Source organism: Odontesthes bonariensis, chromosome 23 (assembly GCF_027942865.1).
Source record: "Odontesthes bonariensis isolate fOdoBon6 chromosome 23, fOdoBon6.hap1, whole genome shotgun sequence".
Classification (NCBI taxonomy): domain Eukaryota; kingdom Metazoa; phylum Chordata; class Actinopteri; order Atheriniformes; family Atherinopsidae; genus Odontesthes; species Odontesthes bonariensis.
The window spans coordinates 29929656-29954458 of NC_134528.1; the positions used below are offsets into that span (position 1 = coordinate 29929656).

The window sequence follows — 24803 nt, forward strand, 5'->3', positions numbered from 1 at the left end:
CCAGTCAGGTTCTTCCACACCAAACTGGCTCCTCCATGTCTTTATGGAGCTTGCTTTGTGCACTGGTGTGCAGTCATGTTGGAACAGGAAGGGGCCATCCCCAAACTGTTTCCACAAAGTTGGGAGCATGAAATTGTCCAAAATCTCTTGGTATGCTGAAGCATTCAGAGTTCCTTTCACTGGAACTAAGGGTCCAAGCCCAGCTCCTGAAAATATAGATAGCAAAGCAAACCAGGACTAAACCTTTCCATCGGTGTAGATCCTGGCAAAAATAAAAGACTTAGGCCTGAGGGTCTGAGGACGTCCAACAACCTTTTGTTCAACTTGGTTGGTTGTATGATTTATACTGAAAAATACATTTGGAAGGCATCAAATTGGAAGGGGCATTTTAGCAACTATTGTAAATCGGTCTTTGTGTTGTTGTTTTTTTTACCCTAACCTGGTGTGGATGTACAACTCATTCTTCTGCCCTGCAGTATAAAGCGCAGTAACTGTTACATGGTGTGGGCTGGAGAGAGCAGCAGCCCTGGTCAGAGGAGAAACAACAACGGCATAGAGATTGGCTGTTTGGTTGATACAGCAAATGGTCTGCTGACCTTCACAGCCAATGGCAAGGAACTCAGCACCTACTATCAGGTACATTTTTGATATGTTTGTCCAGGTTTGTTTCTTCAGTACTTTATCGTTTAAATAATGAATAAATCTGTAAAAGAATAGAGAATTAAATGAGGAAATATACACACAAATAAATGAAGGAAATGGAAAATGGAAATACAAAGATAAATGAATACAACAATTTTTTTTAAATGTAGAAATGTAAAGACAAATAACAAATCAGAACAATAATCATACAGGATAAATAGGTATTCATGTATATATATATATATATATATATATATATATACATACATACATATTAGGGATGCACGATACCACATTTTTTTAAACCGAGTACAAGTACTTACCCTTTAGTACTTGTCGATACCGAGTACCGATATCAGTACTAATCAAGGCCATTACAGTTCTTACAATTAAACACGTTTTATTTTCTTTAGACATATTCAACTCAAATATAACTGCACTTTGTGCATTTTAGTAATATAAAACTACTCGTAGTGCAACATATTGTTTTAACATTTTAACTTTCACAAACACATTGCAGGAAAATTAAGCTCCTGTCACGCTGGTATCGGTTCTGTAGTATTGGAACACTTTAATAAATACTGAGTACACGCACATGGTATTGGTACCGATACTGGTATCGGTGCATCCCTAACATATATATATATATATACATATATATATATGTATAGGTTTATACACTGTAACCGGTAAAACAAAAGAAATTAAAAAAGAAATTAATGAATTATTCGTAGGATTTTAATAACTTACCAAGCATGCTCTCCTCAGGTGGAGCCAAGCACAAAGCTTTTTCCTGCTGTCTTTGCCAAGGCCACTAGTCCAAATGTCTTCCAGTTTGAACTTGGACGTATTAAGGTGAGAAAGGGTTACATTCACATATACACATGCACACACACACATCCAACCTTTATCATAAATATAGAATAACAGCAGAAATGTTAATTGCTCTGTGCTTGGATTCCAAGATGACGGCGCACACAGTTGCAGTGGCTCAGTGTCTTCCTAGTCGGTGCCATGTTTGGCTGTTTTTGTACGTGATGTTTCTTGTTTTGAGTACATTTTGTTTTGAGTACGTTTTGTCGGGCGAAAAACACCTACAGCCGGCTAACACCTACAGCGATGACTTTGTCACAAATGGTGCGTAGCAAGCGAGTTCCTCCGCACTCACAAGATTCACAAGGAGGCGCAGGTGGCGTAGAGAAAGCAGGCAAAAGCGAGGCTGCAGGGCTGGTGTGCTAACCAGGCTACGGAGGCAGGCACTCAAACCGCCGCTTCTCAGCCTATTTCTCACAAATGCCAGATCCCTTGCAAACAAAATGGATGAATTGAGGCTACAGACTTCAGCTAATAACACTGTGAAGGATGCGTACATTCTGCTTATCACGGAGACCTGGCTTCATTTATCCATTACAGACTCTACCATTGAGCAAGCAGGCTACATTACAGAGCGCCATGACAGAACAGTAGACTCCCGTAAGAGCAGAGAACATCTTCTTTGCCCACTTCGAGGTCACAGAACCAAAGACGACGACTCTACACCACATGGCACACAGCAAGGTAAACCTCACAATTGAAGAGCATAAGGTGAGGCGCACGCTGCAGAGGCCGTCAACCCGAGGTAGGCGGCTGGTCCTGATGGCGTCCAGGGACATGTGCAGACCAGCTGGCTGGAGTCCTCACAAAGATCTTCAACCAATCCCTGGCACAGTCCACCCTGCCTGAAATCCTCAACTATAGTCCCCCTGCCCAAGAAACCCCACATCTCTAGCCACAACGACTACCGACCAGTGGCACTCACTCCCGTGGTGATGAAGTGCTTTTAAAAACTGGTCTGTCATCACATCACAGCAACCCTGCCCCACAGCTTTGACCTCCACCAGTTTGATTACAGAGCGAACCGATCCACAGAGGATGCCATAGCCACATCACTCCATACTGCACTGTCACACCTGGAGCAGTAGGGGAACGATGTCCGGAGGCTTTTTGTGGATTATAGCTCTACTTTCAACACCATCCTCCCTCACAAGCTCGTGGACAAAATTGGGGAACGTGGGGTTTCCACAAAACACCTACATGTGGATTAATAGCTTCCTCTCTGATCGCAGACAGAGGGTTAGAGTGGGCCACCACTAAGGAAAGGGAGAAAGGAAAAGAAAGAGAGAAAGAGAAGAAGGAGGGGAAGAAGAAGGGAAGAGAAGGAAAGGGAGAAAAAAAAAATTAAAAAATTACACACTTGGTATTTATAACTAAGCTCAGAAACAGAAAGTAGTTGTGCAAAATTTGGTTTGAAGTGTGTTATCATCTGTGAACAGCGCCTACTTTAAACTGCAGCATTTTGGTAGTAACAGGTGGTGATTTGAGGGGTGAAATGTATTCTCACGCCTTCATTTTGTCATGTTTTGGTATTGAACGTTTTATTTGGGGTTCTTTGTTTTTTTTTTTTTGTTTGTTTTTTTAAATTGGGCTTATTTCGGGAGTGGTCAGACCAAGAAGTAATATACATTAAAGCTTGGGGAGTTTTTTGCAGGGCTTGAGATAACGAAGCAATGTGGATGTAATAATATCGGCGCTTTCTAATTCACGGCGTGCACATGTCATACAAGGAAATAGCATTTATTGTCTTCACTGTAAAAGGGGTGCTGTATAAAGTGTAACTGTAACATATTGTATATTAAAAAAAGAGTGGGCCACCACACATCCATGGCCCTAAACCAGAGACCGACGTTCAGAGAAAGCGTGGAACGGCTGTCAACATGGTGCAGGGCCAACAACCTGCTCCTCAATACCTCAAAGACCAAATAACTCATCATAGACTACAGGAGAAAGAAAACACATATCCCACCATTAATCATCAGCGGGACCGTGTGGTGGCAGACTTCGGCTTCCTGGGAGTCCACATCGAAGAGAGCCGATCCTGGAGCGTGAACACCTCTGAGCTGATGAAAAAAGCCCAGTAGAGACTGTACTTCTGCACCTCTGCTGAAACACAATCATTTCTTTTACCATTCCTGCTGCTAAATGTTGAACTTATGATTGTCTCAGTATACTATAAGAGATTCATTTTCTAGCTGTGGTTAGGGAAATCCACTTAAAAAAAGGTCTCTTCTAATTCCAATACATGTGCATGAGATATCCATGCAGTTTAATGGCAGACAGAGAGAGGGTGTAATCAAAACTAATCAGAAGGTATGCCCTCGAAGGGGGCACACAAAAGAGGGGTGTTTTTGTGCCATGCAGAATATTGTAAACTCAACAGATGCTTAAAGTATTAAACCTATGTCATGACCACTGGAAAAGAAAAAGCACCCTAACCCTAATCTGATTTACAATATTTCACAGTGTGCTCTCTGATCTGTCCTCTCCTGTCTCGTCATGTTGTAAGACTGTGAAACTTTGTCTCTGACTTTGTAGAATGCGATGCCTCTTTCAGCTGGTCTGTTTAAGAGTGAGAGAAAGAACCTACTTCCCCAGTGTCCTCCACGGCTTCATGTCCAGTTTCTCACTCCTGTGTTATGGAGTCGTCTTCCCAACGATTTTCTCAAGGTAGCATATTCTGTTTGTTGTAGTGTATAATATTGACTTATATAGAATTATTATACTATGCATGTAAACACAATAGTACAAAAGATGATGAAATGCTAAATCCCACATAGAGAGGATTGACATTGTGTGTCTCATGCTGAAACTGATGATAGGGACATAAAGCATCACTCTATTGGTAGTGAAGGAGCTTAAGCTCGTTTTGGAGGTTGAGATATTGGCTAGATGTAGGTAGGCTCACCGAGACCCATGGATCAGTGGTGGAACCAATCTGCAGGAGAAGGGCTGGACTCTATTATTCATTGGAGTTGCCCAGGGTGAGAGGTGGCAAGCAAGGCTGGCTTGTGGCCCCTTTCTGACCACTTGTTGTTGGAGATGTCCATGGTTCTGAAAAGGGTGGGTTCCTGCTGACTTTGGGTCAAGGAAAGGGATCTGACTGTTGTTTGCGTTTATGTGCCCAACAACAGTTTGGAGTACCCAGGCATCTTGCTGTCTCTTAGTGAAGGGAGATGCATTCCCTGAGGACTCCATTGTTTGGCTACAGGACTTAAACACTCATGTGGGCAACAGCAGTGAAACTTGAAAGGTTGCCCTAGAGAAAAACCAATTTGCCCGATCTGAACCTGACACTGAATATTGTATTTGAAAGAACACAGGTTGTGTATTTTTTTTTTTAATATTTATTTGATATATTTCTAAAAATAAGATATGTTTTAAGAAAAAAATAAAAAAAACATCAATAAAAAATTGCTCAAGACAAATGTATCAGAGTGCCTCAAAATTCAACACGTTTTGGTGCTGCAGCTACTTCTGCTGGGATGGTAGAAAGTGTACACGGGTCAGAAAGACTATAAAGATTAAGTATCAGACATTGTTAAACCGAGCAACCAGAAGAGCCCCACAAAGACCAGGCAATATGCCAGAGACATGGTAAAGTTGTCAAAACCAGATTCAGGATAAGCAGCAGAAAATGGATGGATTGAAGCAGCAACAACGTTGTATTCTAGAATGAGATGAGTGAGTTCCAACGTTGTTGCACCTCTGAATCAAACCAAACCAGTTGAGGTGGTAAGAGCATTTTCCCCTTATTTCTGGACTTCTGAGAGGTGTTTAAGACATGTCATAGTAGGCAGAGGCATCAGAGTAGACCCAAGATTTGCTGGATGAATTATCTCTCATGTGGCTTGGGATTGCGTTGGTGTTGCCCAGAAGGGCTTGAGGAGGGGGAGGGAGCTCTGGTAATCTCTTCCCCAGACCCCATCGCTTTTCCAGCAATCGGGACGAGCTGCAAAAAAAAAAAGACTGTTTATCAAAAAAAGAAATCAGATCAGAATCACAGAGAATATAATACTGTCACTTAAAAGAAAGTCATTGTGGCAAGCTTGTGCCACCGTGGGTTCCCAACAGATGCACAGACCACTGGGTTCGAGTTAACCTTTTATTTCTTAACTCGAAAGGCTCACAAGGATGAACTCAGTGGACGGTCTCAGCTTCTCCACGCTCTCCTTGCTCTCCTTGCTCCTGTTCTCTCTCTGCCAGGTCATCTCCTGGCTCTTCTCTTCCCCGCCCGGACCAGCACGCTACTGATAAAGGGGAGAATGATTAGCTGATGATGTGCAGATGTGCCCATCATCTCCCCTCCCCCTGTCCTCTGAGCCCTTCCCATCTCTCCTCTGCACCTGATGCACCACGCCCCCCTCCACATACCTCCACCGCCCGACTTAGGCCGGGGAGCCGTCCGGCCTAACCTACTCCCCCCCCCCCCCTCGTGGGAGCGGGAAAGGAAGTCGTGTCCTTCATGCGGTGGAGCCACTGGAGGGGAGCATGGTCCGAACAGAGGGTGAATGGCCGCCCCAACAGGTAGTACCGCAGAGCATCGACCGCCCACCGGATGGCCAGGCACTCCTTCTCCACCGTGCTGTACCTGGCCTCCCTCTCGGACAGTTTCCGGCTGATGTAGAGTACCGGGCGGTCGATGCCCCGCACCTGCTGGGACAGCACGGCCCCCAGCCCTCTGTTCGATGCATCAGTCTGCAGAGTAAACGGGAGAGAGAAGTTAGGAGTGTGAAGAAGAGGCTCCCCACAGAGGGTCTGTTTTACCCTCTCAAGCGACACCTGGCACAGATCCGTCCACTGGACCGGATCTGAGGCACCCTTTCGGGTGAGGTCGGTCAAGGGGCTGGTCAGCTCGGCGAAGTTGGGGATAAACCGCCGGTAGTAACCAGCCAGCCCCAAAAACCGCCTCACCTCCTTTTTCGTCTTGGGCCTCGGGCAGGCTGCAATTGCTGCTGTCTTGTCGACCTGAGGACGCACCTGCCCGCCGCCCAAGTGGTACCCCAGATACTGTACCTCCCTCCGTCCAACTGCACACTTCTTCGGGTTGGCCGTGAGCCCCTCCTGCCTCAGTGACTCGAGCACCGCAGCCACCTGCTGCACATGCCCCGCCCAGCTGTTGCTGTGGATGATAACATCATCCAGGTAGGCGGCAGCATATGCAGCATGCGGCCGCAGCACCCGGTCCATGAGGCGTTGGAATGTGGCTGGGGCCCCGAACAACCCGAACGGAAGTGTAACAAATTGGTACAATCCGTACGGAGTGGAGAAGGCCGATTTTTCCCTGGACTCTGGAGATAAAGGAATCTGCCAGTACCCCTTGGTCAAATCCAGTGTCGTAAAAAACCGAGCTGTGCCAAGGCGATCCAGGAGCTCGTCGACCCGGGGCATGGGATAGGCGTCAAACCGTGAAACATCATTCACTTTGCGATAGTCCACACAGAACCGAATAGACCCATCCTTCTTGGATACAAGAAGGATGGGACTACACCAGGCACTGTTGGACTCTTCTATTACCCCCATTTCCAACATAGCTTTCAATTCCGCCTGAACCATTTTTCTCTTGTGTTCAGGTAACCGATAGGGCCGTGAACGCACCGTCACGCCCGGGTGAGTCTCAACATGGTGTTGAATAAGGCTTGTGCGTCCGGGCAGGGGGGAGAACACATCCGCGAACCGCTGCTGCAACTTGGCTACATCTGTTTTCTGTGACGGAGAGAGGTGGTTTTCACAAAGGAGCGAGGCGGGATTGGTCGATTTTGGCACCTCAGGCCCCAACTCATCTCTCTCTGCAATTGTCGTCACCAGAGAAACAGACTCTGCCTCCCTCCATGCTTTAAGGAGGTTGAGGTGGTAAATCTGAGTCGCACCTCCCCTGTCAGATCGCACAAGCTCATAGTCAACGTCACCCACTCGCCGTGTGACCACGAAGGGCCCTTGCCACTTGGCGAGTAATTTTGAGCTGGAAGATGGGAGTAATACAAGTGCTTTATCTCCCGGTGAAAATTGTCTCAGCCTCGATCCTCTGTTGTACAGCCGCTGTTGACGTTCCTGGGCCCGGAGCAAATTCTTGCGTGATAACTGACCCAGTGTGTGGAGTTTTGCTCTCAGGTCCAGGACGTACTGCACTTCATTTTTACTGGGGCTCGGACCTTCCTCCCAGCTTTCTTTTACCAGGTCCAAAACCCCCCGTGGTTTCCTGCCAAACAGCAGTTCAAAGGGAGAAAATCCCGTGGAGGCCTGGGGAACCTCGCGCACTGCAAACAGCAGAGGATCTAGCCACTTATCCCAATTTGGTTTATCATCGTGCACAAACTTACGGATCATGGACTTCAAAGTCTTATTCAGGCGCTCGACGAAGCCGTCCGTTTGCGGGTGGTACACGCTGGTCCGAATCGACTTGATGCCCAATAATCCATGTTCGTGACATAAACTGGGTGCCTTGATCAGTCAGGATCTCTTTCGGGATCCCGACTCGGGAGATAACCTGAAACAGCGCTTGCGCCACACTCTTTGCAGATATGCTGCGCAGCGGCACTGCCTCTGGATATCGAGTTGCGTAATCAAGAACCAACACAAATCGATATCCACGTGTGCTCCGGTAAAATGGCCCGATGAGGTCCATCCCGATCCGTTCAAACGGGACCTCGATCAGTGGTAGCGGGCACAACGGCGCTCTCGGGATGGCCGGTTGGTTAACCAACTGGCATTCAGCGCAGGACGCACACCAGCGGCGAACGTCTGCTCTAATGCCAGGCCAATAGAAACGGGCCATTAAACGGTTTAGTGTTTTTTCGTACCCCATATGCCCAGCCATCGGGTTGTAGTGAGCCGCCTGGAAAACCATTTCCCGGCGGCTTTTCGGTACCAGCAACTGGGTAATTGTCTCCTCATTCTGAGTGTCACGACTCACTCTGTACAACCTGTCCTTCCTTAATGAGAAGTGTGGATACGTTAACGCTGCGTCAGGGCGCACCATATGACCATCAATTCGTATCACTTGGTCAAAGGCAAAGCGTAGAGTATCATCACGAGACTGTTAAAGTGGAAAATCTTCCATGGAGTTAAACACGGGAGCCTGCGGAGCCTCCTGTGGAGGCGCCGCCGGTTCCCTCTCCCCGTCTGCAGCGTCGGACAACCTCGCGTCACCACTGAGCACAGCGCACATATCCCATCTCTCTGTCGGTCGTGAGCGCACCCCCACGCACTGCCCCACGCACTGCCCCACGCACTGCCCCACTAGCTTATCAAACCCCGGCCAATCAGTACCCAAAATAAGAGGGTGCGCCAGGCGGGAGCTAACCGGAGCCTTTACACTATGCTTTTTCCCCTTATATCGAATTTCCACTGAAGCAATAGGGTATCTGTGGATATCCCCGTGCACACATCTAATCTCCACCCAGCTCGCTTCTATCAAAGCCCCGAGCCGAATCAGATTCTGGTGAACCATGGACTGCATGCAGCCTGAGTCCACCATCGCCTGATGTGTACCCCTTTGGATCCTTACCGGAACGCTGTACGTCCCTCCCGGATCGGCGGAGGGTGCTGCAGGGCCGACCTCCCGGATCACCTGGCCGACCTCCATGAGGGGGCACTCCCGGCGGAAGTGTCCGGGCCGTCCACACCTCCAGCACTCCTGCACCGTCGCTTGAGGGACTGTCTGTGGGTTGAGGACCGGGTCCACAGCGCGCTGGCCCTGTGGCAGGAAAAGAGGAAACGGCCAGTTAGAGCGGGAAAGCGGGGTGGGTCGGGTGGCCGCGCTGACTGGAGGCCCGGTTGCCTGAGGAGGCCTCCTGCGGGGTGCCGGCGTGGGGCGGGCAGCAGGCGCCGGGCGGACCTCCGGCGCTTGGCCATTGGGGTGGACGGCCAGGTGGTCCTCAGCCAGCGTGACGGCCGCCGCCAGGTCCGCCGGGCGGTGGCACCGCACCTAGGTGTGCCCATCATCTCCCCTCCCCCTGTCCTCTGAGCCCTTCCCACCTCTCCTCTGCACCTGATGCACCACGCCCCCCTCCACAGTCATATATTAAGAGGAAGCAAAGATTGGGAAGTAATGTAGAGAATGTACTTATGATAGGAAGTTGACATCATTAGTTTTGGTATGTATTTGAAACTAATTGACAAGTCTTTTTTGGAAAAACAAGGAATTATGTATTAAGTGAAGAAAAGTGTATGACTTTTTTATGCTGTACCGCAGAACAGTATAAAACAGTGTGCTTGCAATAACTTTAAAAAACATCGTAATCAAAAAAAAATAAAAAAATTCTGCTGGCCAGAAAAGCCTGGTAGAAAATAACTAAAAATTGAATGCATGTTATGTTCTAACTTTTTTTTTTTAATTATTTTGTCTAGGTTTCAGCAGCCAGAGTGAATGACAGACATGGCTGGCTGGTTCAGTGTAATAAACCTCTTCAGTTTATGTCTCTGCACATACCTGAGGAAAACAGGTGTAGTATGACTCCAAAGCTCCAAATGCATGCTCTCAGACCCATGACAGACACAATCAACACCCACACACCAACTTTTGTGTCCTCCTGCTCATGCAGTGTATTCTGTATGTTGTCCAGGTCAATTGATATCTTGGAGCTATCAGAGCAGAAGGACTTGTTAAAGTTTCACTACCATACCCTTCGACTGTACTCTGCAATCTGTGCACTGGGAAACAACCGAGTGGCTCATGCTCTCTGCTCCCATGTTGATGAGGCACAACTTCTGGAGGCTATAGAGAATAAGTATATGCCAGGTAAAACACAGTACATAAACAACATCCAACACATAACTTGTCCCTGGGTTAGTTTATGAACCTATGTCACTGCTCTGTGTAGCCTAGCTTAGAGCTCTTGAAAACATTCAACAAGGCTGCCACTGCTACCCACAGGATTGCGAGTATTATAAATGAATATCATCTGAAAGGCTGGTGGTCTCGACCAGGATATTTGCAACCTTCCAAAGATTCACATATAAAGTCTGGATGCCTGGCTGTACTTCAAAGAGGGATTTGTCAGCACAATGAAAATGGCGAAGTCCCTCATTGGCCTTCTAATTGTACATGGACAGGTTAACACTAACCTACTAACTTTCATTTTACTCAAAATTTTGTAATCAAAATTGTAAGTAAAACTAAACTGTATTTTAGAATGCACTGTATATATGAGCACAGTTGTGAGACATTTAAGATGTTTTGGTAGCACACCTTTTGCCACTTTTGCTATTCACTTTATTTTTAACCTTGGGAAAACATTTGACTTGTAAACAACGGGATCAGGATTACAAGAGGGAGTTACAAGTGCCATCCATCAAAAATGTTCATAATAAACTTAATTTTAGCATATTTGGAGCAAACTTTTAACATTATGTCACTTTCTGTACAAATTACATTTGCAGAATAGACCTGTTATTGTTGCCAAAGAGAGATTATTGTGTGAATTCTGATCCTGTTTCTTCTTATCATGGGTGCCAATGCTGAAGGCATCAAGGCACACATATTACTATTGTGTCGGATTATTATTCTCCCGTTTACGTCACGAATTTCAGTAACTAGTCCCACAAGGTTGGTCTGACTGAGACAAAAAACATCCCAGTGTGTCTCTCGATCAGTAATAGTGTGCTATGACTTTTCTCTCTCATTACTCGAATGGTTCTCCGGAAAATTGGGAAAAACTGGGAATTTTGGCCCATTGGAAATACATTGGTTTTTATTATATATAGTGGGACAAAAATAGCCCAATTTGGAGCCCTCATAACTCAGCCATACTTCATCATAAAGACATCATTCAAAGTTTACATGGGTCAGGAAAGACCCAATTTCTTCTGACTTAAAGGTTTTTGATATCTTTTATAGTTTTAACAAAATGGCAGTTTAGATTTTAGGAAAAATCTGGACTTCTCTCACTCTGCTGTCCTGAGGTCTCCCACTCTATTTTGACAGGCTCGGGATTAATCCAAAAATAACTCAAACATTTTTTGTCCTCTTTCACTCTCCGAAGCTCAGAGAGCGAGCACTCGGGCTCCCATTATAAACCAGGTCTCCTCATCTTCTAAAATCATAGTGAAGGCTGTTTATAAACTGCCATTAAAAATACCGTACATAGGAACTGCATAAGAATGACACCAGTGGCTTCTGCCGTCGCTTCCGGTACTCACGGTTGAAGAATTTTTCAGATATGACGAACAGTGACTGTTTGTTCAAGGCAAGGTTTTCAGGATTGAGCACCAAGGTCTCCCTGTCTGTTGGAGCTATAGTGTGTGCTCCCTCTGCTCCCGCTCCTCTTAAATAAGCAACTGTCTTCACAGCAACTAATTACACCGCTGATTCTCCTTCTTCACTGCAGTTTTCATGTTATAAGGGGACAGCCAAGATGGCTGCCAATATTTAACCCCTTAAAGGCATGGTTGGTAATCCTGTTCAGAAACACATTTTGTAATACTGGGTGAAATGGTCCGTCTGTCCTGAGAGAAATCTATACAAGATGTATTTAGAAAAAGGGACGAAAATAATCAGACCTCTGTGGCAGCTGCAGGACTGAGAAAAAGCTGACCAATCCGAGATCAGCGTCCCGCTGATCTCGGATTGGAGCGCCTACAAAAACCAATCAGATGCCTCTGCTTTCTGCCTACGCCCCCCTCTGTCGGCTCCCTGCTCCGTGTGCGCATGCGGTTCTACCGGCTTTGGATGACGCACTGACGGAATGGGGAGGGGGGGGTGGAGCTTAGAGGAGGGGACACTTTCGAATCTTGCTAGCTCTCTTGCTAGCTCTCTAGGATTACCTACCATAGCTTTAAGGTATAGGAAGTATACTGTGACCTCTGGTTTGTCCCATTGCTTATTTATGCAATTGAGCCAAGCAGCTGCCTGTGTTGTTGTGATAATGATACAGGCTATGGCTGTTCTCTGTGTAATAATGGACAACACTTGTACATGGAGCCTACATACAGACACATGAATGAAATACCTACGTTGAATGAAGCAAACACATATCCACAAAGACAAACATTGGGCCTCATGCAAGAAAATTTTCGTATTTTTATTCTAAATTTCTCTTACTTTTTTGGTACGAAGGTCTCGTACAAACACGCCACGTCAGATTCAACAAACGCTCTTATCTTCGGAAAAAGTGTGTAAATGACCTGCGTAAATGATGAATGCCACCCGTGCGTATTTAAGTGCACGTGCACGAGGATAATAAATTTGCATACTGCACACCCAAAATGATACCATATAAGGCTGTGCTTCCTCTCTCCTGTGCCAGGAAGTGTTGAGTGCTGAGTCATGAGAATGGCATCAAGGTGCAAAAAGAACAACTTTAGGGACTCTGAGACTGAAGTTCTGCTTTCAGAGATCCAGAAAGGAAAATCTGCCATTTTTAGCCAGCAGTGGAATTAGGGGACCTGCTAAAGCCAAGAAATGGGAAGTTATTACGAGTGCTGTTAATTCTGTGTCACCTGTAGTTCGTAATGTCACCGAAATAAACAAGAAATGGTTTGATATGAAAATGGCTTAAAAAACCCAAAAACGTCTCGCCATGGGCAGGCGCTCGATGACTGCAACTAAAGCCGTGCAATCAGTTGTTGCCTCATCATGATGGCACTTTGATGGGGTGGTCCATGAGGGGGGTCTTCTGGCACCACACCTTCTGGTCTGCCTGGGCTGCTTCAGGTGGAGACCCTCGTTCATGGCAATATTGTGCAAATCTGGCATGCCTTCTCTGGGCTATAGAGCAGTTTGCCCCCCCGCTGTATGGAGACACACCCACCTGGCCTTCAGCTCAGTGCGCTCCACAACAGCACGGGTGCTTTGATATGTGTGCATTGCTCCGATTATGTTTGGCAGTCCAGCCACGGCATGAAAGTCCCTCTTAATCTGTACTTGTTGGACAGCGGTGTATGGGAATCTGATGTACCATGGGTGATAAACTGATGAGAGCTTTGATGACCAAGGGGAGCGCACGACTCACAGAGGACTGGGACACCCCCGATCTGTCTCCAATCTCCCTCTGAAAGGCTCCAGTGGCCAAAAATCCAAGGGTGGTGAGGACCTGGACGTGTGGTGGAATTGGGTTTGATCGGCGTGTTTCTCTCTGGAGTTGTGGCTCCAGCAAGCTGCATATTTGCAACAGCACAGTCCTTGGCAATCTAAATCGCGATGTCAGCCATTCGTCTGTCTCTACACGGTGTCTTCCAAGAGCCTGACGCGCTAAGGCATCCGAAAGTAGAAAGTCAGTCGCTGGTTACACTTCCCATTGACCTTGTTATATACAGAGTCAAGTTAACCTTCAATTAGTGCATAATTTAAGTCAAACAGAATAATGTCAGCATCATTATGGGGTATAACGTATATATTTATTTCTGTTTGCTTCAAAGTAATTAAATATACAATCCATTAGTCAAGCAAACTTGATTGGAATAACTGCGGACTGTTTTAGGAAACTCCTACGACAGGTCTGGATCACTCGTAAATTCTGTTCGTACCTGAAAGAAAACGTAAAATACAAAAAGATTGGTGAATACGCAAATTCTCTTAAATCACTTGTATGCACGACAGAACAAATCTGTGCGTACGAACGGTTGTTGCATGAGGCCCAATTTTATTTTTAGAGCACATTCTCAGACTCTGAATCAGCTATAATCCAATATGCATCAAGAAAAAGGAAAATACTTTCAAAATTCAATCTTTATTTAAAAGAGAGACCCGGCTTTTTTTTTTTTTCTGAACAATTGTTTTATTGAAATTCTAATTTCACATGACAAGGTTGGGTAGTACAAAATTTTTTAACATACCCCTACCTCCCTCCCAGGTTTGTTAATCATATTAGACAAAGTCATTGTTACCTTCCTCCAAAAGGCATGAACCTCTGAAAACCCGGCTTTTTAATAAAAAAGTATTTAGATAAGATAAAAACCTGTTTAAAATTGTCTGTTTCAACTTAAATGTTGTGTAAGTCAATTTTTTGGTTACATATAATGTCAGCTTCTTTGGAAACAAGGTTGCGTGGGTAAATATATTGCCAAGTGTAGGTTTTAGTAAGTTTGTTATTAAAATGCTAATATAGTATTCCAGCTGCTGTTTATTTTGAATACATTTTACTATCTCTCTGTCTGTGATCTACAGGTTTGCTTCGTGCAGGATACTACGACCTCCTTGTTGACATCCACCTGAACAGCTATGCAACTGCGCGACTTATGATGAATAATGAGTATATTGTTCCCATGACGGATGAAACAAAGAGCATCACCCTGTTTCCAGATGAGAAGAAGAAACATGGTTTGCCAGGAATTGGACTCAGCACCTCCTTGAGACCCAGAATGCATTTTTCACCTCCAAGTTTTGTACGGCTGACTGGTTCATTGTGTCAAAACAGTGGCAACAATGAATCAGAAAATTGTTTCCAGTACAGCCCTGAATTCCCTTTAGACATACTAAAAGTTAAAACTATTGAAATGCTGACAGAAGCAGTGCAGGAGGGAAGCATGCATGTGCGGGATCCGATAGGAGGCAGCACAGAGTTTCTCTTTGTCCCCCTCATTAAGCTCTTCTACACCATGCTCATCATGGGAGTTTTCCAAAATGGAGATCTCAAGAACATCCTCCGACTGATTGAACCTTTTGTGTTCTGTGAACAAAGAGATGGACAAGAGGAAATTCCCAAGGAGCCTGAGGTGGTGAAGAAAGTGGAAACAGTAGGAGCAGGAACGGATGGAGGGAGGATCGTTCCAAAAGAAGGGCTGTTACAGATGAAACTACCAGAGCCTGTAAAACTCCAGGTGATGCTCAATGCATTTTCTTATTATGAAATGTTCCTATCTTTTTTTTTTTTTATCTACTGTATCCCTGTTTTAGTTTGTTATCATATGATGTAAAACTCCATCCATCTATTATACCCATTACACCCAACTCGGGAGGGGGGGGGGGGTTCAGTGTTTCGTTTTTCTAGCAGCAAAACTTGAAGTAATAATATTCTGCATGACAATATCATTTTCTCACATTGTGGAAAAATTCTTCTCTGCAACATTGCTTTAATTCATTTTGGTTTAAATAATAGTATTTAAATAATTTTTATTTAAAAAATAGGTTTAAACTATTTTGACATGTTTGTGCTAATATACTGTGTTTGGTATTTACCAAACATGGCACAATGCATTATCACCAAACATCTATACACTGGTCTCGTCTGTACAAAGGCCGTTTTTTACAGAAGTTTTGTGGTTTGGTGAGATGCAACTTTTAAACCCAAAGTAATGCTGCCATGTTATTTTAAGTAAATTCCATTTATTTATACAGCTCGAGTTACCATCATGTATTGTGGTAGGACACCATTGTGTTATAATCAATTCAATTTAGGTCAATATAATCCAGCTCATTCTAATTGTTTATGATCCGGTTCAGTTTAAATCAGTAAAATTCATTATAGTTGTATTCACATTATGCCAACTCATTAACAAAAAAAACATAAAAGGGAAGGCTGCTTTGTGACGCTTTGCTTTGCGGTAAGACGTATTGCATCACTTCCTGTTACCTTGCTTGTGTACTGTGGAATTTCTTGCTCCTCTTGGACTACTGATAACAGACATCCCAAGTTCCAAAAACTCATTTCAGGGAGATGTTCACGTTCCTGGAACCACAGGCAGAGGAGGAGTGGCAACTATCATTTCATTTCATTCAAAGCTATGAAATACCTATTTCTGTTTCACTTTATTAGGGACCGAGCAGTACTGCAGGGTTATTCTGTGCTTGTTCTGAGTCTTTAGGACATGCTTGAAGTCTGACCAACCTATTGGTTTCATCTGGTTTAATAGATAAGTACAGCTGAGTATCATCAGCATAGCAATGGAAATTTATGCCATGCTGTCTAATAATGTTACCTAACGGAAGCATGTATAAAGTGAAAAGAATCGGTCCAAGCACAGAACCCTGGGGAACTCCATGACTTACTCTGGTGTGTGAGGAAGATTCTTCATTTACAAGTTTACAATTTTACAAGTTGGATCAGCCTGCAATGGGATTTTCCACTTTTATTTTGAGTATGATTCCAAATGGGATAATAATTTTGATTTACATTGATCATTTTTATGTTATTATGTTCCAAACGCATTCCACTATGTAATGAATAACAATTTTCAACTGGAATATTTCATTCATTGAGATCTAGGATGTGTTATTTTAGTGTTCCCTTTACTTTTTTGAGCAGTGTAGTAATGTGTGTAAAAAAGGAATGATAGCTTTGATGGCTTGATCCGGACAATCATATACTTCCAGTACTTTAACAACAACAGGCATCTAGTATATTAGAACTGCTTCAGTGTTTTATACTGGTGTACAGTGTTTGGCTTCCCCTAAGAGTATGCCATGACTATGGCATGGAGACCATAGATGTTGCTGAGAAGGGGCTTGAATTAGAGGCAATTAGAGGATTGAACGCCTGTGGGCAGAGCTTAATAGAGTTGTCTCATCCACTTTAGTCACCTCTTCACCTTTTTGGATATGAAGGCATACTGGATTCTACTGATAAACTCCATTAGTTTTGTTTACACTACATCTACCTACCGAAAATTCAAGGGGCGAAAACAGAATTTCCAAATCAGTGGAACAGTCATGGTTTGTCCATGCAAATAAGACAAACACCTCTACAATTGTGGCAGAGGGAGGTTCTTAACAGTGACTGTACTGCTGCATTTCATGACCTTTTTGCATTGAAATGAGACCTTGGAAATCAGTGAATACATCCTCCTACAATTAGAGACTGGAAACAACTTAATGTTTATTCAACACTTATGAACAGAATTCAAGACACTGGAGACCCCACGACTGAGGATGGAAACAATGGCATTCAATTATTTTTAGGACTGGTGAATTTCCTAAGAAAACCGTAACAAATCTGCTCAAAGGCTAGAACAATGTGATCTATATTTTAAACAGTTTGACTAATAATACTGGCTTGCATTGGCAAATATCTGTTTACCAACATAAACATAAAGAACTAAAAAGCCTCACAAATAAATATTGTAACATACATCTGAGTTGTTGTTCATGACACCACTGTACGTTCATATCCTAATCTATGATTGATATCGCCATCCCTCCGCTACAACCTGGGCGGTTCCCTCTGTCTCTAACTATAGAGGAGGTTGGAGCTGAGTTCAGGAGACTTCAGTCAGGGAGGGCTGCAGGCCCAGATGGAGTCTGTCCAAGGCTTCTGAGGGACTGTGCTGGTCAACTAGCAGTCCCTCTTCAGAAGCTCTTCAAAATGAGCCATCGGATGGTAAAAGTTCCGGTGCTGTGGAAAACTTCTTGTCTCATACCAGTGCCCAAATTAGGGCAACCGGTGGAGCTGAATGACTACAGACCGGTGGCTTTGACATCTCTTACCATGAAGACCTTGGAAAGACTCACATGAGATTGCAGGTTGCTGAGGATCTTGACCCCCTCCAGTTTGCCTACCAGAAACACATAGGAGTGGAAGATACAGTGGCGGAGGGGAGGCGTGGAAAGGGTGAATCCTGGCGACCCTATTTGCCACCCTGGCCTGACCCCAACCACCGCATCACAGCTGTCACTGCTTTCCGGCGTGGGGAAACCTTTCCTGCACTGCAACGGCACTCCCAGACACTTTGATGCGTGCACATCCTGTTTTGCAGCGCGAAGGCGCAATCAGACATGGACATAATATACGACCAGACATCACTTGGCAAGTCACCACTGAGTGCCGTAGGTTCTTTATTTATAATATTAGATACGTTAATTTATCCATAAAATTTTGGTGTATATCTATAATGAGATTGAACGGACAATGCAGCCTCTAAATAAGGCATTATCTGCTCATCTGCTCATTTGTTCATTTGTTCATTTGTTCATTTCACCACGTCACTTGTGTTAAAACCAGTGGTGGGCCGTCAGGGCCTGCAAGGCCTTCTCTGCTGGCCTAAACAATATCTTAAACAAAATAAAATTAACATCTGTTTGTGATTTTCTGAATTATTATTTTATTTCATTTCATATCTTACTATTTTATTGTCTGTCCGTTTCCTTTCCCCTGGCTGCGCTGCTGCCAGATGTGTATTTTCATATTGACACATTTAACCAATGATATTTCAGCTATCATTGGTTGCCAGGCAAACAAATCTGCCAGGAGGCCAGAACAATCGGGTCTGCTGGCCCTAACTACATCTAGAATGTAAAAGACAGCGAAGCGAACCCCGAACCCCGAACCAATGTTATTAGACTGTCTCTGACGGCCCCCAACAGCCCATTGCAGGCGTAAGTGGTCTGATTGGCTCTAAGCAGACATATGGAAACGTCATTTTAATCACATTCGATGATTGGGTAGATTTTGACTTGCAGTGCAGATTTTGGTAAATTTCCGTTTTATACAAAACATCAATGGCTGAAAGAGGAGGAGAAGTTGATTTGGTGGCAAATTTAAATAAATAAATTTATTGTTTCAGCCATTTGCCCGGAGGACTTTTACTGAGAAGCTGGACGTCGTAAAGAAAGGTCAGCTAACTCCGAAGTTAGCGAACCTGATACAAGCCGGTAAAGGATTTGTACGCCACTTTCAATCAGCAAATTACGAACGATACCCCTGGTTTACGGGCTCCGAGGAAAACGGCAAGTTGTATTATTGGGAGTGTCTGTTGTTTGGTACTGATCGCCATGGTGTTTGGAGCCATTGCAGATTTTCCAATTTGGCTTGTCTAACCAAGGCAATATGATGTAATTGATGATTTTATGAATCACGTTGCTGTAGTAGTTTTATAGGCTTTATTAAGGGGTGGATTTGATTCAGACAGAGCACCACTGAAGGGTTGCCAACAGTCCCTTGAAATACGGCATCGTCCCGTATTTAGAAACAAAAGTATGGTTCTGTATTGAGCTGAAACGGGACACAATTTTGTAAAAATGCAGGAAATTGCATCTAAGAAATGCAAAATTTTCCTGACTGCTGTCAGGTTGATGGTAAAGACGCAGTGGCGGAGCCGGCCCAGCCAACCCCAAACAAACGGGCATCTTTTCCGTAACCTGAGCCAAATGGGATGTCCCGTTGGAGTTCACCACTCGCGGGGTCAGGCTGGGCCGGCTCCACCGCCGCGTCTTTACTGTCAGTCTGACAGCGGGCCGACCCCAGCGGGGTCGAGTTCCGCTGGAGTTCCGTTCGTCACAGCGGAGTTACTCCGCTCCGCCGTAACCAAAGTGCATTGTCCGTTCAATCCCATTATGGATATACACCAAAATGTTATGGGTGAATAAATCAACGGATCTAATGCTAGAAATAAAGTTTAGGTTGAAAAAAACGGAATTTATCGTCACATTTTTTACTCATTCCAACTGAAGTCACATTACTAACAATTTAATAACAGGGAAATTGACTATCATCTTTGTCGACTTGGTACATGTTTTTAATGTTAGATAAGTCCCCCAAATAAGTTCAATCTGTGTATTCCTGATACACAGAGAGAATGAGCTCATCGTGATCACTAGAAGCTGTGCTGAACATCTCCCAAGTCCTCCCAGCACAGTATGCAGTACAGTTATCTGTATATTGTGCTTCATTTGTATAGTGTATTTTTGTTACTTTACTTGCAGGAATAAGAAAAAAAGTGAGATACACTGAATACTATTTGATTTTTTTCCACCCTTACCTGCATTCCAGATACACTGGAGGTGTGTGGTTTAGGTGCCCTATACACTCAAATATTTCCCAGTGAGATAAAGCCACCCAAAAATGATCACATAACCATCCTAGCCACCCCACAGAAAATTCCCTGGCTCCGCCACTGGGAAGATGCTATTCTGTACATGCTGCCTTGTGCATTTGCTTCTCTGGATGTACCTGGTTCATATGTGAGAATCATGTTCTTTGACTTCTCCAGTGCCTTCAACATCATGCGGCCTCCCATACTGAGAGACAAGCTTCTAGGTATGGGTGTGGCCCCCTCCCTGACATCGTGGATTATAGACTATCTGACTGCCAGACCACAGTATGTCAGGATGGGGAAATGTGTTTCTGGAACACTGGAATGCAGTACTGGGGCTCCGCAGGGCACTGTTTTGGCTCCTTTTCTTTTCACCCTGTACACATCGGACTTCAGGTACAACTCAGAGTCCTGCCACATACAGAAGTATTCTGATGGCTGTTGTGGCACACATGCTACAACTTTGGTGGACAGGAGAAGGAGTACAGGGACCTTGTGGAGTCCTTTAATGGCTGGACCAAAAAGAACTGTTTGCTCCTGAACACCACCAAAACCAAAGAGCTGGTGGTAGACTTCAGGAGATTTAAAACTCCATACCAGTCAGTCTGCATTGATGGAGGGGAGATAAGGACTGTTCAGACCTGCAAATACCTGGGGGTGGTGCTGGATAATAAACTGGAGTGATCTGCCAACATAGAAGCAGTGTACAGGGGGGGCCAGAGCCGTCTCTTCTTCCTGAGACGGCTCAGGTCTAGGCATGGGTCGGTATGAGATTCTGACGGTATGATAACCTTAGGCAAAAATATTAGGTTTCACGGTATTATGATTACAGCTCTAAAATGTGCATTTTGAATGTCTGTATTTAAAAACAAGAAAAATGCCAATTAGTATCTCATGTTCTTTGCTGGACACTTAACTAAACAGCCAGCAGTTGAAGGATGACATGCGGTTTCTGCAATTTCTCTAAGCATTATGGGAGGGACATCTCCTTCTGGGAAGACTGGTGACTTAGTTGAATGTTTTCCATTTGTGAATATTCTTTTTCTCTACAGAATGTTGGATGGTAAACTGTTCGGCCAGATGCCAGATTGATGGGCAACAGCTGCTGATAACATCAGTCCTTTCACATTGTGAACAAAACATCACCTGACTGCTACTTATCCTCTTTATTTCTATAGAGGCAATTCGGGGGTCCCTAGTTTTGACCACATTACTTCTGCTTTTTGGCATAATTTGACACAGAGTAATATGTCATGTGGTGGACTAGCTTATCTATTCTCTTTTGTTTAATGACCTGATACTTAATTATTTTGAAATGGAAGAGGGTCCCATTTATTTTGCTATGAATGTATCTAATAAATGTGTGTCTATGTATTTGTAGATGTGCCATGTGCTGCAGTTCCTGTGTGACTGCCAGGTGCGCCATCGTATTGAGGCAGTGGTGGCTTTCTCTGATGACTTTGTGGCATGTCTCCAAGACAACCAACGGTTTCGCTACAATGAGGTGATGCTGGCGCTCAACATGTCTGCAGCCCTCACTGCCAAGAAGACTAAAGAGTTCAGATCTCCCCCTCAGGAACAGGTATGGCCACCACTGACAAGGGGTTATGTTAGGCAAGTACAAAAAAAGGGACCCTGTGTTCACGAATTTGCCTCACAAAGGCCGGGTGTCACAACTTAAAGTGTGTAATAAAATCATGAGGAACAAAACCTTACTTTGAAGCAATCTATGCAATAACTATCAAACAGACATTACATAAGCCACAGAAGAAGTCATCGACACATGTATGCTTGTAATTTATCTTCCTCTTTTTAGCTCATTTCCACCAAGATGCTGGTCCATTAAAATATTCTTTAAAGGTGACAAATTATGAAAATATCCCTTGTTCCTGTTCCAGAGAACACCAGACCCAGGTTTTGGGTCTGGTTGTCTGAAGTGACCAGCAATGTAAAACTGCCCAAAAATTACAATCCTGGCATTTTTCTTGCCTGTTGTTTGAAAGTTCCTCATTTCAGATTTTTATTTCAAAAGTACATCACTTCTTAACCCATAAGAACATAGACCCATTTTTCCTTAAAATGATAGGGGATATAAAAAGACCAAATGGACCACATAGATCACATTTATCAAGTACCACAACCAAGTGTCCTCGTATCCATTGTCTCTACTCAACACTGATGCTAAATTCTGGCTCAGGTCTTAGCAACTCGCCTGGAGGCGGTTCTTCCAGAAGTCATATCAGAGGAACAAAATGGTTTCATGAAAGGATGTCAGCTGTTCTTTAATGTTAGCACACTTTTTAAACGTTATTTTCTCTGCTCATTCCCTTTCGGTTCCTGAAGTTTTTCACTTGATGCAGAGAAAGCATTCGATCGCGTAATTTCTGTCAAAGTTCCCTGGAATCTGCTGTACATTTATTTTGGCATTGACCTCATGTTCAGCACTCCTGGCAAAAATGTTATGCTTTTATTCAGGAAAATATTATTTCTAATTTTTTTTTTCCTGTTTTGGAAAAATGTGTAATTATAAACAGATATTTTACCATCCTCATTATCCTAATGGAAAAGTTTCAAAATACAGGAAGACCACCATTCTTTCTCTATTTTATACAGGAATTCAAGCAATTCGTTCACTCAGTTAAAGACTCTCTGAATAAAAAAACAAATAAAACTGTAACAGTTTGTAATAAATTGAAAATGTTTACAAAGAGTAACGCTGTTTATTCTTTAATTTCATTCCCTCCAGGGTTTAAAAAATGTATTCTTGATATACATCGGTCATAACATTAAAACCACCGACAGGTAAAGTCAGCAACACTTCTCATAGAAAGCCCATAAATGAAGACCCTCACCACAACCCACAGGGCCCAAAGGGTCCTTTGCTATACATATAGTCCTGGTACAAGACGCTAAATGAGATGTTCTTTGACCATGCCTTGACCGGTCAGAGCTCCTTTGGCAGGATAAGGAGAGCACACTCATAATTTTATGGCTGATCACTGTGTTTTTTAGATTTTATTCTCGTCTTTAAAAAAGGCCACACTGGAACTGCTATTAGCGTTAGCAATCAGAACAACGGCTGATAAGCAGTTAGTCGCGCAGTCTACATTTTTGTTCATACTTTATAAGCAACTGCTATGTTTTAAGCAGACCAGGCAATGACTGAGAACACAAGTTGTCTGGGTCTGTTGAAATAACGTAAGTACTGTTTTTTTCAATCTTCTGAGACATGATCTGCGCAACCCGATAATCAACCAATGGGTGAAAAGCTAAGCCCATGATACAGTCAGAAAGACCGCCCCCTCATTCGCATAATCAAATCAAAATAAAATAAAATTTATTTATATAGCACATTTCAAGTACAAACAATTCAAAGTGCTTTACATAAAATAAAAGCATTGCAGCAGGGAGTGGAAGAAGCATTAAACTACATAAAAGAATATAAAGAGAAACAAATAAAATAATTTAAATGAATTTAAAAACAAGCAACAGTCTAGATAAATTAAAAGATAGCGTGCAGATTTCATGCATAGAAACATGAGAAAAGAAATGTTTTAACCCGGATTTAAAAATGTCTACATTTAGTAATAAAGCAAAAATGCATACAGGACCGTAAAAATGGAGACAGACAAATGGAAAAATGGAAACATGGAAATAAATGGACATGGGGAAATAAATAGGAGGAAAAATGCAAAGGGCATTTAATATAATAATAATATATAATAATAATGATAATAATATATAATATACAATATTTAATATAATTTAATAATACTTCTTTGTGTTTTTCTGCAGATCAACATGCTGCTGAACTTTAAGGATGAGAAGCAGGAGTGTCCCTGTCCGGAATACGTTCGGGAACAGCTTCTAGATTTCCATGAAGATCTGATGAGACATTGTGGTCTGTTTTGCAACTAAATACTGAATACTGTAGTTTTAATAATTTCAATGACCGAGAGAGAGAGGGAGAAAAAAACAAGATCAAGACAAGACATCTTTATATTGTGTACTTAGAAATGCAATACTTGCCATATGCACTAATTTCTCCATTCTGTCAAGTATAGAGTTGGATGAGGAGAGAGGCATAGATGTTGATAGTGACTTCACCATACGAGGGCGGCTCATGTCGCTGGTGGAGAAAGTGTCTTATCTGAAGAAAAAGATGGGCAGCCTGCCAAAGGAGAAGAAGGACAGGAAACCCAGTAAGCTCTTTGTGGGAAGCCACATGCACAAAAGCAAAATAGAATGTTAGTTGTCTCAAAAATGTATTTTCTCTGTCTTCATGTAATATTAATTTTTGCAATGATGAATTGGATTAATAGAAAATAGATTTTAAACATCACAACTAGAATTAGTGCTCTGGTTTACTCTTGTTTTTCAGCAATGAGTAAAAGTTTTGTTTGTTTGTTTGTTTATTTATTTAAAGTAAAATCATATCAGCACACGAGACAACATGAAATGTAGTTTCCCTTTGGGCTAAAATAAGTATTTTTCATTTAAGTCATAAAATGAACTTAACCTTGTAGCACCCAAGCATATGAATAATCATTGAAAAAAATCATTTAGGCTCTTTTTGCATCTTTTTGGGTGGGAATAAACCAATA

General features: G+C 43.4%; 1 protein-coding gene across 8 annotated transcripts in view; it reads left to right on the forward strand.

Moving 5' to 3' along the window:
* The window catches only part of ryr2a (ryanodine receptor 2a (cardiac)), a 287428-nt gene that overhangs the window by 134908 nt on the left and 127717 nt on the right, over positions 1–24803 (forward strand). For all 8 annotated transcript variants that reach the window (XM_075456990.1, XM_075456994.1, XM_075456991.1 and 5 more), the window contains exons 34-42: positions 477–636; positions 1411–1497; positions 4054–4185; positions 9865–9959; positions 10080–10255; positions 14621–15273; positions 21581–21781; positions 23995–24100; positions 24264–24401. In XM_075456990.1, coding sequence (XP_075313105.1) covers positions 477–636; positions 1411–1497; positions 4054–4185; positions 9865–9959; positions 10080–10255; positions 14621–15273; positions 21581–21781; positions 23995–24100; positions 24264–24401 — 1748 coding nt within the window. The remainder of the gene's footprint in view (positions 1–476; positions 637–1410; positions 1498–4053; positions 4186–9864; positions 9960–10079; positions 10256–14620; positions 15274–21580; positions 21782–23994; positions 24101–24263; positions 24402–24803) is intronic.